Source organism: Sinohyriopsis cumingii, chromosome 11 (assembly GCF_028554795.1).
Source record: "Sinohyriopsis cumingii isolate HCF-2022 chromosome 11, ASM2855479v2, whole genome shotgun sequence".
Lineage (NCBI taxonomy): Eukaryota > Metazoa > Mollusca > Bivalvia > Unionida > Unionidae > Sinohyriopsis > Sinohyriopsis cumingii.
In genome coordinates this window covers 86,859,728-86,878,702 of record NC_142971.1, presented here as the reverse complement: position 1 = coordinate 86,878,702, position 18,975 = coordinate 86,859,728, and the positions used below count along the sequence as shown (strand labels likewise).

The window sequence follows — 18,975 nt, the reverse complement described above, 5'->3', positions numbered from 1 at the left end:
ACATAGACTGGGCATGTTACCAGCATGTTTGTTCTGTTGATGCTAGCTGAAAAGCATACACTGTCATTTGCACTGCATGTATAGGTTCCAACATCCTGGAAAAGAGTTTTAAAATGGGACCTTAAATACAATTTGGATTATTTAATTTAAACTAAACAAGAAAAGTACTAATTAAAACCATTTTCACAGGTTAAATGAAATCCACCAGAACTACAATCTCTTTAGCCATTTTGATGGCACATATATTACGATCCTTAACCAAAGATTTGGACACAATATCATTATTACCACTTTTATGTCTAAAACAGACAAAGGAAAACTAGAATTCTATGTTTGTAAAACATGTATCCCCAAAGTTTCCACTTCTGACTGTGACCCCCAATTCTGAGTCTCTTGGGTATGTCTTTGATACTAAGAGTCTCTTGGGTAGGTCTCTGATGCTAAGGACTGCCCAGTAGGCAAATATCAGTTGAGTATGTGCATTCATTTTTCATGCCAATAAGTATATACATAGTTATAGGTCAGTAATTTCCTTGGGGAATAGACCTTTGGGGACAGGATGGATCCCAGGACAAAAGACAGCTCTATGATATACATTTGTCTTTTCATGCCCAGAAAGTACATACACCACCACCTCACTAACTCGTGTCCCAGATAACGCATGACCTCACTTATAATGTGGGAACAGGTGTGGATTCCATTTTTACCAGAAAATACAACAAAAATTGCCCCCATCTGTTGAAATTGAAGAAAATCATGATAAAAACTGGTAAATGTCCTGAGATATTGCTCATTTTGTCATTGAAAGCAGTGGTCAGTACCTGGAAATTTTAATTAGCATCATGAAATTCATATCTTTTAATAAGAAATTATATGTTTTATGTATTGTCCAAATAACATTTTCAGTGCACTGTAAATAACAATATTCTGTGAAATTTTGATCATGTCATTCATGCCTACTGGTGGCAACATTGTAATAAATAAATACCAGCTTAATACAATTTGTCATGTGAAATTCGTGTGTAGCTCTATCTTTTAGTTCAAGTTCAGTGTAAACATATCATGCCCTCTTGTATTCAAATATGATAAATATCAATCAACCATCACAGCTACGTCCACAAGCATTCTGGCAAGAACCTAATGAAGTGCAGGCTGGTTTTTGATTGCAGAAGTATCTGTTTTGTTGTCACTAAATTAAATGCAGACCTGCTTCATATTATCATGTTAATATGTAGTTTTTTTTTGTGGGTAAAACTAATTTTAATTGTGCCATACTTACCTATGGCTACTGTTTAGCACTGGCATGGAAAAGAAACAGCTAAACAATAGCCATGGGTAAACTATTGCTATTTTTGGTGGTGGTGGTGGGGTAAAACTAATTTTAGTGATGCAATACTGACCCAAGGCTATTGTTTAGCTGTTTCTTTTCCATGCCAAAGATAAACAATAGCCATGGGTAAGCTATTACTGCTATTAAATGTTTTTTGTACCAAATCAAATAAAAGAGGTGGAATGAAACAAAAGTTAAGACATGACAAATCCTACCTGCATAACAGCTAGCAGTCACAACTGTGTGTCAGTTAATCTCTTTTTAATTAATCAATCAAACTTTGTTATAATATTATTATGTATGTAATATAATTAAACTACCTTCAATGGGGGCCTGAGTGGTCAAGTGGTCTAAAGCACTTGCCTTTAATGATCACTGCCATCTCACATAGACATCTGTATGGATTTGAGTCTCAGGCTTGGAAAATGTGGGTATGTGAGAAAACTTGCTAGTAGCTTCCCATGAGTCAGTGGTTCTTACCATGATTTTTCCAGGTTCTTCATCCACCAGTTATACTGGCCACCATGCATAGCCTATCATGCACTGAAAAATGGTGTTAAAACCAACCCAACAACAACCACAACAAACTACCTTCAATTAGCCTAGTCATTTGCAAATGTGATCAAAGATAGCAAGGTAATGAAATGAAATGAGTACTTGGTTAATAAAAGGCTTTCTATTACAGATGTAGTTCATTATAAAAAGCGAGTTCAATAGATTGAAGTGAATGCAAAATTCCTTAATTAGCACTCAGATATTTCTTTAAGGATGAAAAGAAGATTTGCTATTAATATCAATGAAATCAAAGAATCAATGTTCTATTAATAGTAAATTTTAAAAAATGAATCATGTTTTGTTGTGAGCAAACAAAAAAATGCAGTCAATGAATACACAATGCTTCACAAACATGTGATGGTTATCAAAACTTACTGGAGTAATGTTATTAACGATCTCTCAGAATTTGAGTATCTTGAAGATAAAGGTAATTTACATATTAACAATGTAACAACTTTGTTTGAAAAAAATCTCTTGCAACTTGATTCAGTCATTAAAAAGACCCACTACCGAACCACCCAACATGCCATGTGCTGGGTTTTCTCCAAGTCCAGTGCAGAGGGTATCACCACCTTAACATTTTTTTAAGGTCCCTCAGCAACTCACCACCTCAATTATAGTGCAGTCTTTGTTTTGGATCGCGTTGTGTACAAGTTATAAAGTGAAAAGCGTATATGGTTATAAAGTAAGGATTTCCAATTTATCAACCAGGGTCGAAGTACTAATGAATCAATTACATCACTGTCATGCAAACATAAATGAAGACCAAATGAAAAGATTGCAATCTTTGCAGTTTTTTTTTTATTCACATGGCAGTGGCAATTATTTCACCTGCCATGAGCTACACTCAAATCTATACACAAGATTATGTCCAATAAATGTAACTGTCACCTTTCCGGCTTTTTCACAAGCATAGCAAATTATCTGAATATTGGGGAATTTTTATACTTCTGTACATATTGTCAAGATTTTTTAAGTGGCTGATTGCCCGCTTAACCTTCATGTTTTTTTCTGAAGGACTATATTTCCAGATTTTGCAATGTGGTCTACATGAACAAGAGTGAATTAAACTATCTGGAGCACATAAGGCTTGCTGAAATGATGACCTTAAACTATGGACCTAGACAACAGAGCAAAAAATACAGTTGTTTGGTGGATTTGGTTAGGGAAACATCCTAACTTTACAATGGTCCAAAAGCTTGATCATGCAAGTGGTCTACAGGAACATGAATGAATTAAACCATCTTGGGTACATCCTGTAATATAACCACATTACCCAAACCAACTCTAATTAGTCTAAATTCTAAAGCCTAAACACCCAGACAAGTCAAGATCTTGATTTTTTATATATTTTTTGCCTCCATTCTCCATAGTTTCAGAGTCATTTCAGTAAGCTTTATGACAAAATCATAAGGGCTGCCATGTCTGCCTTTCCGTAGATGAGGCAGGTGCTCTATAGTCACAGCTGTGAAATTAATATGTTACCAGTTGCTTCATTCCCAACATCTCAATTGGACTGACAAACCATTCAATTCTGGGGCTGGTAGGTCAATGGTGTTAATCCTATGTTCAGTGTCTAGTTGATAAAGCCTGGTGGCAGGTGTCTAGTTTTCTGCCAGGTGACCAGTAATAACTAGTGATCAGAGCCCAGTGCCCAGTGGGGTGAGTGGTGATGAATGTCCAGTGAACTACAGGTAATATCAAGCAAACATCCAGTTAAACTAAAATGATACAAATGACCAGTGAAGCTGCACCCCAACAAAGGACAATATTCTGAATGGTTGAAGTAACTAAGGCATCAGAATGGGTCTATGTTTATTTTTGTTCTAGGCCTCTAATTACTAACTGGAGGAATTTAACATTGGACTGGTGACTAGTACTTGAAAAAGAGAAAACAACATAATAATAACAGGTAGTGGACTGCTGATATTAAATCATCCTTCAAATCATAAGACCCTTTTTCCTTTTCTTAAAGGTGACCATTATTATAGTCATACTCAGATGAGTTACTTAAGTCATATATTATTTTAAAGTATAGTATTATTTAAGTCATTTGGGTTTGTGACATTGATATTTTAATTCTTTAATTCAGTGGCTGGCTTATAAATTAGTAAAAGTACATGTACTGTATGTTGTGAAATTTCCATTCATAAATCAAAGCCAATTGCCAAGGTCAAGTCAACAACTACTTTGGTCAAAGTATGCCAAGAATTAGTTTGAATGCAGTTTTTACCTAGTCTTGTTACTTAGTTTAAGCCCCTAGACGTAACAACGTTATATCCTCCCAATTCAGAAGATGAAGGGGGGATTATGTTTTTCTGATGTCTGTATGCTCATCAATGAATGAAATTTGGTACACATGCTTGAATCCATACATAAATTACTAGATTAGATTGTCATGCCACTACAGCAATTTTTACAATTTTTCTACACCTTGGAATCTTTGAACTTTCTGAGTCTGCATTGATGGCACAGTTGCTTGGCAACCACAAAACTAGCTTTTGTTTATCTTACACTGCTAGCCATAGTAGAAAACAACCACACAGCTGGAACTGCAGTCATAACTCTGGCAAATAAACATGTACAGGTAGTTTGCAAACTATTTGAAACTACCTTTATACCATTAATAAAGTCTCCTTACCTTCCAGCTTGATGGGCTAATAAAACTTTGAATTACTATGCATACTCTTAACACTGCAGTACTTACAGGCAGATTCTTTGCATTTAAACTGTAATTAGAAATTACACCAAAAAACATTGAATTACTATGCATACTCTTAACATTGCAGTACTTACAGGCAGAGTCTTTGCATTTAAACTGCAATTAGAAATTACACCATAAAACATTGAAATGCTATGCATACTCTTAACATTGCAGTACTTACAGGCAGATTCTTTGCATTTAAACTGTAATTAGAACGTACACCATTTGCAGCAAACAGTTTCCCTCTGCTGTCCAACAACTGGGGACAATCCTCTGCCTGTGAAATAATTTAAAAAAGTGATGACAGTTAATTTCTAAGGACAATTATGTATGTCAGATATATATATATATATATATAATTTAACTGTCCATATATTGTTTATACACATATTGTATCTATGTATGAAAGCATCTGAAATAAAAATTCTATCCTTATCTTAATTATTGTCCATTCAATACCTTATTAACATGGAGTAATCAAACCTACAGTTCATTTACTCATGGAAACATTATTTCAATGCTTGGAAGACATGAAACTCCAACTGCATCCAGCAAATAACAATATATTTGCTGGGCTACTTGCATAAAATTGCAGTTTGTATATTTCACAAAAATTCCTGTTTGTAGATGTCACCAATTATGCCCTCACTCATCTAAAAAAACTTGTATACCTTTTCTCTAAAACTTGTATACCTTTTCTCTAAAACTTGTATATCTTTTCTCTAAAACTTGTATACCTTTTCTCTAAAACTTCACTGTGGTATTTCTGAAACTGCTAAAGTGAAATTGAATAAATAATATGTTACATTTTTGCAAGAGATAACACTGTGCAATAAAAAATTGTTCTTGTTGTTGTTGTAGGGTTCAACGCCATTTTTCAGCACACGGCTATACATGGCGGCCAGTATTAATGGTGGAGGAAGAACCCGGGAAACCCCCATAAAGAACCACCGACCCATGAGAAGCTACTGGCAAGCTTTCTCACATAACCACATTTGCTGAATCTGAGACTCGAACTCACGCAGACAGAGGTGACAATAAAAAAAAAACATACAACAAATGATACCTTATTATATACATAGTGTTCAATAAATAAATAAAATTACCTACAGTTATATTCAATTTGTAGTGAAAGAAATGCAATTAAAAAAGAGCAAATAATATGCCCATCTCATTATCTTTTCATCATTAATGACCTTGACATTGTAATATAGACTTGTCTACTTTATTATAAACTTTCATCAAAACATGTGTAGAAGGTCAAATATGACAGCCTGGATAAGGAAGCAGGCCAGTGACATATCTGTTACAGTGTCCCTCACCATGAGGCAGGAAAAGTTATATTATACATTGATGAAGGTTACTAAATTATATTTCCTTGCAGTGACTTTGACTTTGTGACTGAGGACATAGGTATGATATGTGACACAATACCTAGTCATAATATATAACTGCTTAATGGTTCAATACAATATCTTCAGTGGTTTAATAGTCATGCTATGGACAAGGATACAAGTTTTAGTTACATTCTCCCTAGCTGTGACCTTCACTTTGAGGCAGGGGGCACAGCTATTATATGGGACACACCATCTATACATATAACCTGCAAATGTTTCATTAAAATATCTTCAGTGGTTCAAAAGTTATACTCTAGACAGGGACACAAATTACATAATTATATCTTCCCTTGCTGTGACCTTAATGATGAGGTTGAGCTTTTCTTGTTTTGGGTTTAATGCCATTTTTCAGAACATGACAGGCCACACATGGCAGCTAGTATAAATTGTGGAGGAAGAACCTGGGAAAACCACTGACCAACAGGAAGATATTGGCAAGATTTTTCACATACCCACACTGGCCGAACCTGAGATTTAAGCCCATGTAGCAGCAGAGAGGGTGAACAGACCACTTAAGGGAGTGGTCACCCTTGTGTTTTACCAAAAAAAATAGTGACCACTCATAGAGGTCAATACCACGTCTACGATTATTGTTTGTCCCAAACAGAATTGTAGACGAACCCTCTCTGCTGCTATCAATCTTGGGAATCATCATCTGAATCATGGGAATCTTCATCTGTTTCATCTTCATCTGAATCTTCGGAATTTGTTCTATGTTTCAAGTAATATTCAAGTTCTGATGGTGGTTTTTCTATTTTTGGATTTATGTTCTTTCTTTTTCTGTAATAGTTCATCAAACTTCGATATCGATCTCCACCGCAATTTTTGCAAATCTGATATAATCCTCTAACGCCGTTGTTACATCCAACACAACTTCGTGGACCAGCATGAAGGTTTTTCTTTATAAGATAATTATGTTTCTTGCAATATTCTCCACGGCACCTTTTGTTGCATTTATCTGTTGTTCCTTGACGCAGCCACGCACAGTTGTTCATTATATTAATGATATCTGTTTAATTAAATTTAATTTTATCATCACCCCTGTTACCCAAATATTTTATCAAGACCCACACGATATCTTGTTCTTGGATCGTGTAAATTTATTGTTATAAATCCATGCGGAGTAGCTTGCGCTCGTGAGAAGAAATTTTTGAATTTAATTATATCCATGTCACCACCACACCAAGTTTGATGAATATTTCGCAACGTGTGTGTGTCTACGCCATTAAACACAACTAAAATGTTGCAGTTGTCTCTGATCACCTTCGGAATTTGTGTATATCGTTGAGTAACATAGATCACGTCTGTATTTTTATGTCTACCTCGGGAAAATATTCTGGCTGGATTTGATTGTTTATCTAGCATCACATCGTCGTATACAACTAAATTATTAATAAATCCGTCTATGGAATCTACGGATGGTGCTTCATCAATATCGGTTATAAACTCTATAACATCATTATCCTCATCCAGTAATCGCGCGTTTTCACTGAAATCTTTAAGTACATCATAACATCGTTGATCATCAACGGATGGTGCTACTAAATACAACTTATCCCATTTCAACCATCTCATTATCAGATTAAGTAATAATTGCGTCTTACCCGATCCAGATGGTCCTATGATAATCATTCTGATGGAATTCGGTAGCGCAGGATGGTGCTTAACTGGCTCTCGTTGCCGAGTTGCTGAGAAATCAATTATATCCATATATATTATAACATGAATTTATATTGTTTACGCTGTAAAGTTAAAACTCCAACCACTGATTTAGCTACAGTTATAACAAAAAACAAAAAAATAGCGTACGGTGGAAAATGTTCTATATGCGGTAGAAAGAAATTTTCGTTTTTACCTAATAAGCGCGGTGGTGATATTGCTAATTTGATGTCAAAGTTTCCAGGTACTCCATGGGCTAAATATCCAGGAGAAAAACATCTACCAGGATATAATTATTGTGGTCCTGGTACTCGACTCGATATCAGGCTCGATAATCAAGATCAACCAAAACCAGGCGAGGAACCAGTAAACGCTATTGATCGAGCTTGTCATGCTCATGATGTAGCTTATAAAAGTCAAAATCTACAAGATAGGCATATTGCAGATGTAAAATTAATTCATTCATTAAATTCTATAAAAAATAAAAATATTAGAGAATCATTAGCTAATTGGTTAGTAAGATCCTCGATGAAAGGTAAATTAGTGATTGGGGCTGGTAATTAATAATGGAATCAATTTATTATTCACCAGTTGGATACTGGAGAGGCAAAGCAGCAATTGGTAAACTCGCTGATGCAGCGGCGGTTAAACATTCTACTGCTAAAATGTGGTTATCCAAACAAGCAATATGGCAAATTTATCTACCACGTCCTAAACAAATTCAGTACGCGTATTTCGATGTCAGTGTTCCTAATGAAGTTCATCAAGCTGATATTCTGTTTTTACCGCATGATACTGTGCGTGGAAAAACGTACAAATACGCGCTAACCGTAGTTGATGTTGCAAGTAGATATAAAGAAGCAGAGCCGCTATCAGCGAAAACATCATCTGAAGTAGCCGATGCATTTGAACGAATTTATCAACGAGGACTCGGACCACAAGGTGGTCTGCGATGGCCACAGCTACTACAGGTTGATCCTGGTAAGGAATTTCTTGGTCCAGTATCATCGTTGATGAAACAACATAATACCAAAATACGACGAGGACATTCTGCAATTCACCGTGATCAAGCAATTGTTGAGCGATTTAATCGAACACTTGCTGAACGGTTATTTGGATATCAATATGCGAGGGAATTTATTCAGGATAAAAGATCTCGTGAATGAGTGGCAAGATTACCAGGCGTGATAGCTGCATTAAATAATGAGATCACACGAACAACCAACATGAAACCCATTAATGCAATTACAAAAAAAAATATACCAACACAACGAAAAGATGCTGGAAAACAAAAAATATTAGGTGATGTTACAGTCAGATATTTATATGAGCCTGGTGAACTTGAAGGTGGTAAAGCGAGAGCAACTGATCCTATTTGGAGTGTTACCACACACAAAATATCTACCGTGACAAGATCCACTGGAAGAAATGTAGGCGTTTCCAGACCTGCAATCTACAGATTAGATTCGGCCGCTCCTCAACGTGGATTTACACGTGAACAACTACAAATAATTCCCGCGGATACACAACTACCACCAAAATCACTCCGGTGATTTCGATCACTTAACTAGCGCCTCTACGTCGATTACACTCAAGACAGGTTAACATGGTATTTTCTCGTGTATGACCGCGACTATTATCTTTTCTATCTACGGTGAATTGTCTTGAATCATTACTCGAATACCGCCATAACATTATACAATTACAACTGGTGCAATGATTATTCTGCTGCTGTTTTAACTCAATAATAAATTCAACATCAAGATCAAAGTCACGTTTATTTTTTTTGTCAGATTGTTTGTATCCGATTAATTTTTTTCTTATTATATCATCATCGATGATGTTAAATTTATCAACGATTTCAGGAATCATAATTCTACGTAATTGAGATATATTTCTGACCCTCGATACCGCCAAATAAACTAAATTTGACCACTCGATGCGATCGTCTACAATCCAAACTCGTGTATCAGAAATAGTTAATCCCTGAGACGAGTGGATTGTCATGGCGTATCCCAACACCCATGGAGATTTGTCAGCGTGTATTGCATTTTCAACCACACTGATATCAACGGCGACAATATCATTTAATACGAGATTTTGATTCTCAGTCTGTCCTGGAATATCAACATTAATATTCTGTTTTCGTGTATCTGATGGTCTATAACACAACGGTACGGGTAATTCTGAGTATTTTTCTTTATGTAGTTGAAATAACTGTTGTTGTAAAGCGTCTCTGATTATTTTTCTACTTGCTACGATCAAATCGGTGGGTCTCCATAATTTCAAAAAATCACTCATTGATGTCTCTGAGATCACTCCACGTATTATTTCACACTGAATTTTGTTTGATTGTAATCTGATTAATTTTTTAAACTCCTTCAAATTTGCATCAAGAGCTCTATGATCATCATCTATTTCTTCGTAATAATCAACGAAATTTTTTAACCAATCATGTGGAGATGGTCCAACAAAGGGCGGCGGTTGACCATGATCGCCACACATTATTATGGCGGTATTTTTCGTCAACAACCAATCAAGAAACATTTTTAATGTATCCAATGACACCATGCATATCTCATCCCAAATAATTATTTTAGGTATATATTTTTCTCCCATCCGTTCAGGAGTCCATGTATCTCCGCGCCACCGAAAGAAACTATGATACGTACACGATTGTACTTGCCGCTGTTTCATCTCACGTGCAAGTCTATGTGTGGGTGTCAGCACGATTATATCTGAATTTCTAAAAATATTAATCGTTCGAGTTGTTTTGCCGCATCCACCAGGTCCATTGAGATATACTGTCTTATATCTAGTTATTGGATCACTCAACGATGGTGCTTTCGACATTTCTGATATTTTATTACTCTCGCGATAAAAATCTCTCATTGGAACATCTGCTGATTCTACATAATTGTGTAATAGTTCTTTTTTTATTCTCCACGAACCCCATCGTTCATCATCACTTGTAAATTTCATAACAGATTCTAAATATTTACTTGAAATATAAAACGAATCTGTTGCGACTCTGACTGCTGTCTCAGGAAATCTATTCATCATCGATAATAAATTTATAGAAACATAAGCCAACATTGAAGATCTTAGATGAGTATATTGCGGGGAGACGTCATTAATGTAACTAACGATCGTACCTAATTTTATTCCGTCGGATAAATAAACACTCTCTCGATTTACAAATGTATTTTTCGCCGTTGTATCAGCGATTATAAAATCGTACTCGGCATCATCTAGAATTAATCGTGCGTGATGTCTTTTATAATCATATGCACCACCTTGAGTAAATTTACCTATAATTTTTCTACCGAGATCTTTTGCGGTTTTGAGTTTATTAGGAATATCATCTTCGGAAACATCAGGATATTTTTCCTTAAACTCGCTAATAACTTCAGAATCTGACATGGGCAACCAAACTTTGGTCTGTGCATGATATGATATAATTGCCTCACTGACCACCAACGATGTCAGTATCGCACAATCTAGCATATATCGCAACAAAACTATAGGTGCCCAACGTTTTTCACAAAAATGTCTGCCAAACCAAACATAACAAATCTTGTGAAGATTTTCGTTAAACTCGAATGATTCAATACAGGCGAATCCAGTCAGATCAAAATCAGGTAATGGTCCATTAATTGCCACTCGCGTCATCTCGTTTGTAGGGTGACCAAATCTTTCAAAGTACGTAGAACAATCTCCGTATCCCAGAAAACTTCCTGGATAACATGCAACCATATCAACCGAAATAACATCATTGTAATTATATTTGGTATTCCATAATCCGCCATGTCCATATTCGACGCAACTTGCGCGTACGTCCTCGAGTAAATCAAATCGTGTTGGTTTCCATGAATTTCGTTCTCTGGCGAAATGAGCCGCAACAGATGGAACGGTAAAACAATTAGTTAGTAATTTGTCAGTATTTTCCGCGTGCTTGCACTGTAAAAACGTCGCAAGATTTTTCATCTTGTCATGGAGGGATTCTGTGCGATATATTTCACCGTTCGGTTTGACAAACTGATCAAATTCACCCTCCTCATTACTTTTAAATAACCATACCGATACAGGATCGGTTTTACTTATTTCTTTAATAAAATCAAACATACTATCTGCCCCAGAATTATCTGCCACAGAATTATCTGTGGGGTAAAATCTAACAGTTCGATCTCGTGGAAATATTGTTACCGCGTTAGTCCATGCGTGCGCGTTATGATCGATAATATTTATTGGAGCTCCTTTCGATTTATATTTCGACTGGTACAGTACTTCTCCCGTTATTGTCGCCACAGTTATTGGAAATTTTAATATTTTTCCTAACTCAGCAACATCTTTTATTGTAGCACCGGTATCCTTAACTGAATCAGCCCACGAGTTTATTTTTTCACGCCTTAAATCAGTTAATCCATTTCCACGCATCACGTTTGTAAAGTGTTCTATTACTCGTTCGGCTACACAATTTAACCTTGAAAATTTCATCGGCGCTAGTTTATCAACGTTGGGTTTTTTATTTATCTCATAAATTCCATAAATAACCACTGTTACAGGATACGCTCGTTCATAATACGGTTTGTCAATACCCGTCAGTAGACCCGGTCTGGAATTTTTACTTAATATGATAGTTTTATTATTACCAAGGACAGGATCATATTTGTCACGGATAATCCAACTACCTGTTTCTGTTAATACAATAAATTTTACTCTGAAGAAATATTTTTGATTGCCCTCGTATTCAGCAATGTAGTTAATGATAGTTGCCGCTCGCTTGTCGTTCATTGTGGCGTCCGTGACAGTGTTGCGTATAATCTTGAACGTTGACCATGTATGAGATGCACCATCCGTGTAAAATTCTTTCTTGGCGTCGTGAATTTTCGAGATCAAACTTTTATTTTTCGGATCAACCAAATCTCGCACTGGCAAGTCAGAAGATAATCTGTCAAGGTTGAATTTATATTTAACAGGCCTAGTTTGGGATAATCTCTCAAACTCGTTCATATAATTAAAACAAATATTTAAATAAAGAAAATTATATATATATATATACAATGTCTCAATGCAGATGGTTGATGATCGGCTCAGTAAATCGATGCAACAAATCCTGTAGAAAGGAATTTTGTTGGATGCACTCACAAAACATACGACGAGGAAGTCTAGGACCAATACCATGTCTACGGTGTGGTATTGGAGTGCGAGGAAAAACAGAATTATGTGGAAAGTGCGGCGGAAAACGGTTCAGAGAACTTAAAAGATATTATGACAAAAAAAATAATAGCGGTGAAAACGCTATAAAATCCGTGAGGGATTATATATCAAGATTTCAGACAAACAATGATTTAAACGTATAATATTATTATAATGGAGCAAAATATATTTGTCCCACATCCTGTCATAACAAACTATGAATCAAATATTAATGGTATCATCAGACACTGCAAGTTGAAGAGACAAGTTGGTTATATTAATAATTTTGGTTATCTTAGATTTACAATTGGAAAGAAACATTATCTGTGTCATAGATTTACGTATGAATGTCATAATGGGATGATCAATGACGGTCTTGTTATTGATCATATTGATGGAAATCCTCAAAACAATAATTTATCCAACCTTCGTGTTGTCACATACAGCGAGAATAATACGCGCGGTAATACAGGAAGATGTAAGACAATCGGAAAGAGGGCGGTAATTTCCACAAACATAGAAACTGGTGAAGAAATAATATTTCGTTCAATGCATTCAGCTGCAAAATATTTTGATATTCACTCGCAATCAGTACAAAGAGTGGCAGAAAATATATATAAAACAGCTTTATCGAAAAAATATAAGCAGAAAATCATCTTTCAGTATCAATAATTATCATCACCACATTATTAACTATCATCACCACATTGAATTAATTTTTTTAATTTATGTCACAGTAGGTCCTCCATACACTACTGAATTTTTGATTATATAAAAGGGAGATTACTTTGTAATATATAGTTTTCTTCGTAGATTTTTGATTTTTTATGATCGTAATTAGTCAGTTTAACTAATTACATCGTAATTAATTACATCGTAATTAATTACTCGTAGAAGTATTATTTATGGTTTTTAAATATTTCCCATCACACAACATTACGAGAGATCATGACAATGTTATTGATCCGCAGGAAGCTGTGTGTAGAACAGAAACCGTTGTCATGGTAATCGATCTGCAGGTGTGTTCATGCCACTGTTATTATTGATTCGCAGTCTGCTTAGGAAAAATGCTGTTATAAATACAGAAACTGTTATTATTCAGAAGCTGTTGTTATAAATACAGAAACTGTTATTATTCAGAAACTGTTATTATTCAGAAACTGTTATAAATACAGAAACTGTTATTATTCAGAAACCGCTGTTTAGTGTAAATATTGGTTCCTTAGCTATATAGCTAACTATATATTAACTTCCAAAACATATGTTCGTAACAAGGTTTGATAGCTCAATCAGTATGGTATTGGACTGTGACGCTCGCGGTCCAGGATCAAACCCCCATGGCTGACAATTTGTCGGTGGTGTACGCATAATTGCGATTTTTATAATAGTGGGGAGAACCGCAACCCCCCCCCCCCCCCGCTCAGCAAAATTCCCACCCACAATATTGACTTGTGGGTGATACATATTTTCGTATCACCCACTGGATTAATTATTGTGGGTGGGTTTTTGCTGAGCGTGTATGTTTGTACTGTCCTTAGTTAAGTTATATGTTTGTGCCGTCCAATGCATAATCTGAGCTCGCTAATACACTCGATAGGGGCTCTTCATTCATTGTATATAACCATTTCATTGTATATAACCATTTCATTGTATATATCCATTTCCTTAGTTAGTTATATGTTTGTGCCGTCCAATTCATAATCTGAGCTCGCTAATACACTCAATAGGGGCTCTTCATTCATTGTATATAACCATTTCATTGTATATAACCATTTCATTGTATATATCCATTTCATTGTATATATCCATTTCATTGTATATAACCATTTCATTGTATATAACCATTTAATTGTATATAACCATTTCATTGTATATATCCATTTCATTGTATATAACCATTTCATTGTATATGTTGTGCTGTCCCTGAAACATCCCGACGAACTTGCTAAACACTCGATAGGTGTTCTAGGGATATTTTTTTTTATTTTGAAGATTTATATATTATATAATGAACCATGAAAATATCAATGATGTAATTGTTGCTATTAAAAAATTGAAAAAAGATGGAATTAATATATCTGATGAACTAAATCCTGAAAAAATAGTTTCTGACTTTGAGATTTTACAAGAACGTAAAACCCAGGGGACACACACACTATCATCTGAATACAGGCTCATGAAACGGATTCAGGCGGCAATGTTTCAGTCGCTAGCTACCGTAGAAGATGATCATGTGAAGGAGTTCGTTCCTCTCTCTGCCGCCATAGAAAGAATTAAATCGTTATTATCCCACGAGTATGAGGCAAAGAAAACGATTAGTACTCGCATAAGACTATTAAGAAAAATTATGTTAGAGAGTAACTTCGTTACTGGTGAAACGATCCAGAGTAACTTCGTTACTGGTGAAACGATCCAGAGTAACTTCGTTACTGGTGAAACGATCCAGAGTAGTAATTCCGATGAAGATGACTGAGATCTTTGATCAGAAATATTATTTCTGAATTTGATGGGTTAGTTGGTACTTAGAATCAAAGATTCTGATTTATGCAATTTGCAATTTTGATGGGTGAGTTGGTACTTAGAATCAAAGATTCTGATTTTTTATTTATTTCTGAATTAATTTATTTATTTACTGAATTAATTTGTTTTTTTTTACTGAAATTTAACAAAATTGTACAAATTTCTTAATTTTGACTACCATTTACCCCATCAAAAACATAAAATTGTACAAATTTCTTAATTTGACTACCATTTACCCCATCAAAAACATAAAATTGTACAAATTTCTTAATTTTGACTACCATTTACCCCATCAAAAGCATAAAATTGTACAAATTTCTTAATTTTACAAATTATTTATTTCTGAATTATTATTTTATTTCTGAATTATTATTTATTTATTTCTGAATTAATTTATTTATTTTTACTGAAATTTAACAAAATTGTACAAATTTCTTAATTTTGACTACCATTTACCCCATCAAAAGCATAAAATTGTACAAATTTCTTAATTTGAGTACCATTTACCCCATCAAATTTACAAAAATGTACAAATTTCTTAATTTGAGTACCATTTACCCCATCAAAAACATAAAATTGTACAAATTTCTTAATTTTACAAATTATTTATTTCTGAATTATTATTTTATTTCTGAATTATTATTTATTTATTTATAACTCTGATGGGTGAGTTGGTAAACCCTCCATTACATAAAGATCTACGACAAAAGTCTTACGACAAAAGTCTTACGACTTTACATACAGATTTATTACAAGTTCTTCTTCACGTATGTCAATTAAGCGATTAAGGTGGTCTGTGAGTTTAAAATTGATTCGTGTTAACATATTATTGTGACACCGCAAATACACGGGATTAGTTGGTTCTTGCACGATTAAACTTCCAGGGGGAACTTGTGGTGTGAACGTGTACAGGATGTATCCTTGTTGAGCCTGATTTGATCTTCCGAGATCTATTTGATAGCTGCCATCGATTACGTCACAAACCAGATTGACCGCGACCGTCGGTGTTATATTAACGATTCCCGGAGATACGTGTCTTCCGCCGCCGTGTGGATCATTATCATGTCTAAGAACAGCTGCTGGTGGAATTAATTTTCTCCATGCATCGAGTATTTTAGGAAAAAACTCATCAATGACATCACTGACAGATTTTCTTAACTCGGTTACACTATACCCGGGAAATTTAAAATTTGGTACATCGGCTTCTGTTAATTTATATTTATCTAACCATATTTTTGCAAAAGTTCCTTCAGAAAATCCTAAACTAAGCATTGCTTGAACTATTCGGTTATTAATATATTCCATATCTGATATAAGCTGATTTAATATTTCCACACGCGTGATGATTTTTTCACGCGATGACGCTGATATGTCAAAAATATGTTCGTTAAAATATTGATTCAGTTGATCTAGTTGTTTTTTTACATTCTTGATTGATTTCCTGAAAATATTTAATAATCTCACTCCGATAAATAGCAAAAATATTTGCTTTTTCCCCGGAATTGTTAAAAGCCCATAACTCATCAAAACTGTGAATTAAAACTCTGCTAAGCATTGATTTATTTTTTAAAATACGTAGTTCTTCCCCGTATGATGGATTAATTTCATGATATGATTGTCTATCCGTGACATAATCAGACTTTTTCGGTTCTGGTGGTATCGGTGTTATCGGTGGTGATATTTCAGGCCAACCTAGTACGGATCTTATCGTGGATTGATAAATATCAACAGCATAATCAGGCGAGTTTATTTCAATCGTCGAGGACAGGGTGGGTTCATGAACATTAATTGATATTTTTGATTCTTTTCCCGTTATTGATTTTATTCTACGCGCAAATTCCTCACTGATCTCTTCAATCTCGTAACTGCCGGTTGGTATTCCAACAACCCAGTCAGGTGTTCCATCGGGTTTGTTGTTGTTAGCAAATACGAGTGAATTATTTGCTGGTGTACCATTAAATGATTTTGATCTGATATTTGGCCAGTTGTAATATACTCGTAATTGTGCTAGTGCTATTTCTTTTACTGGAATTGCAGTGGGAAAATTAACACTAAATTCAGGATTAATTGAACTTACCGAGATCATCGTTATCTTTGGCGGAGTTGTGTTGGTCACGATCTGCTGGAGTAATTCTGTCATTATTGATACTTGTATCTTTAATACCGATACCTTCGTCGTATATTTTGGTTATAATTGAAAATTCGAAATCAGATATAATTCCATCACTGAGACTCGCTGATAACAACGAGGATAATTTCGAGTATGCTACCGTCGCTGTATGTAATTTTATTTTGTAATCGGATAATTTTTCGTTCGTACAAGTACATATTTTTTTTGTGATGATATTAAGCACACCTGCAATAGTTGTTGCTGCTGAAATACAAATAGTTACAGCTACTGGTGCCATCGTTGTCAACGCTGATAATATTACACCGGTTCCAGCAACAACAGCGGATACTGAATAAACAATCACATCAACGATAACCAATCGTCGTCGATATTTTTTTACTTTTACTGTATATTGATCGACTTGATCTTTTAGCGCCGTCTGCCATTCACGTGCTTGATTGTACCTGTATTGTGCACCGTCCATATATATTTTTATGCAGTAACCAATTGAGGTGTTTCAGCTACAAATTCCAAACACCACCAGAAGGATGTTGCGGTTAATTTCTTATCATCTGCTTCCAGAATAAATATTTCTTCGGTTCCGCTATTTAATACAACAGATACAACCCCGGAAAACCTGTCGGTGGAATGACGCCATGGAAACGTTGTAAATATTTCAAATTTTGCAGCACTGAACACGGACAGCCTGTACACGCCAGTGACTGTTGCGGTATATTTGATAGTATTATTTTGCTGCGACCATGTTGCAAATCCCGATGATACCGTGCATACGATGTTTGTGATATGCCCGGGAGTTATTCCAGCTGGAATTTTAATCAAATTGGTTTTATTGATAATCTCAGGAATTCCCGCTACGACGTCTTGCTGTGTTTGATCGTGTCTAGGTTACTTTTGATATCAACGAGTTTCATGTCAATGGCGCGTGGAGTACCGAAGAATTTATCTATGGTATCATCGGTTTTTTGAAAATTTCTTCGAAATCTTCCAAAAGCGCCTGCGTGAACGTCATACTCAGCCCGTAACGTGGATAATTTACCGTCTACGGTGCCATAGTTGACGTCGACGTATTTTTTTGTTGCTGCGTCTTCGTCAGATGTTGGATCTCTTAAAACTACTATTTTGTTCCCGTTCATGCTAAGTTCACCCATCATTGTGTCACCGGTGTTTCTCACGCGATTAGCAACACTTTTTGCAATTTCATCTCTGATGGTTTTAAGTGACATACTTGAATCTCTGATTCTACCACCGTCAGTAAACACGGGAATATTATCCGTAACTGCACCGAGTACTCGCCGGACTATATCATTCCATTTGATATTGCTGGTTTTTAGTTTACCATATCGATCCTGAAAAATAACAACTTCATCTGGGTCAACTCCAGCCACGTTCATGATATCAGCGAGGTCATCCTTAGTCACATACTTCGACAGATCAACGTCGCCGGGCTTTTTCTTAACGCGTGAAGAAGATCTTCCGTAAA

General features: G+C 35.3%; 1 protein-coding gene across 1 annotated transcript in view; it reads right to left on the bottom strand.

Annotated features, from left to right (window-relative positions):
• LOC149788908 (hepatocyte growth factor receptor-like) overlaps positions 1 to 18,975 on the bottom strand; it is a 163,983-nt gene that overhangs the window by 132,460 nt on the left and 12,548 nt on the right. Inside the window, exons 2-3 of the mRNA XM_089975039.1 lie at positions 4,771 to 4,866; positions 3 to 95 (exon numbers count right to left, since the gene is read on the bottom strand). Of these exons, the coding sequence (XP_089831165.1) occupies positions 3 to 95; positions 4,771 to 4,866 (189 nt within the window). The remainder of the gene's footprint in view (positions 1 to 2; positions 96 to 4,770; positions 4,867 to 18,975) is intronic.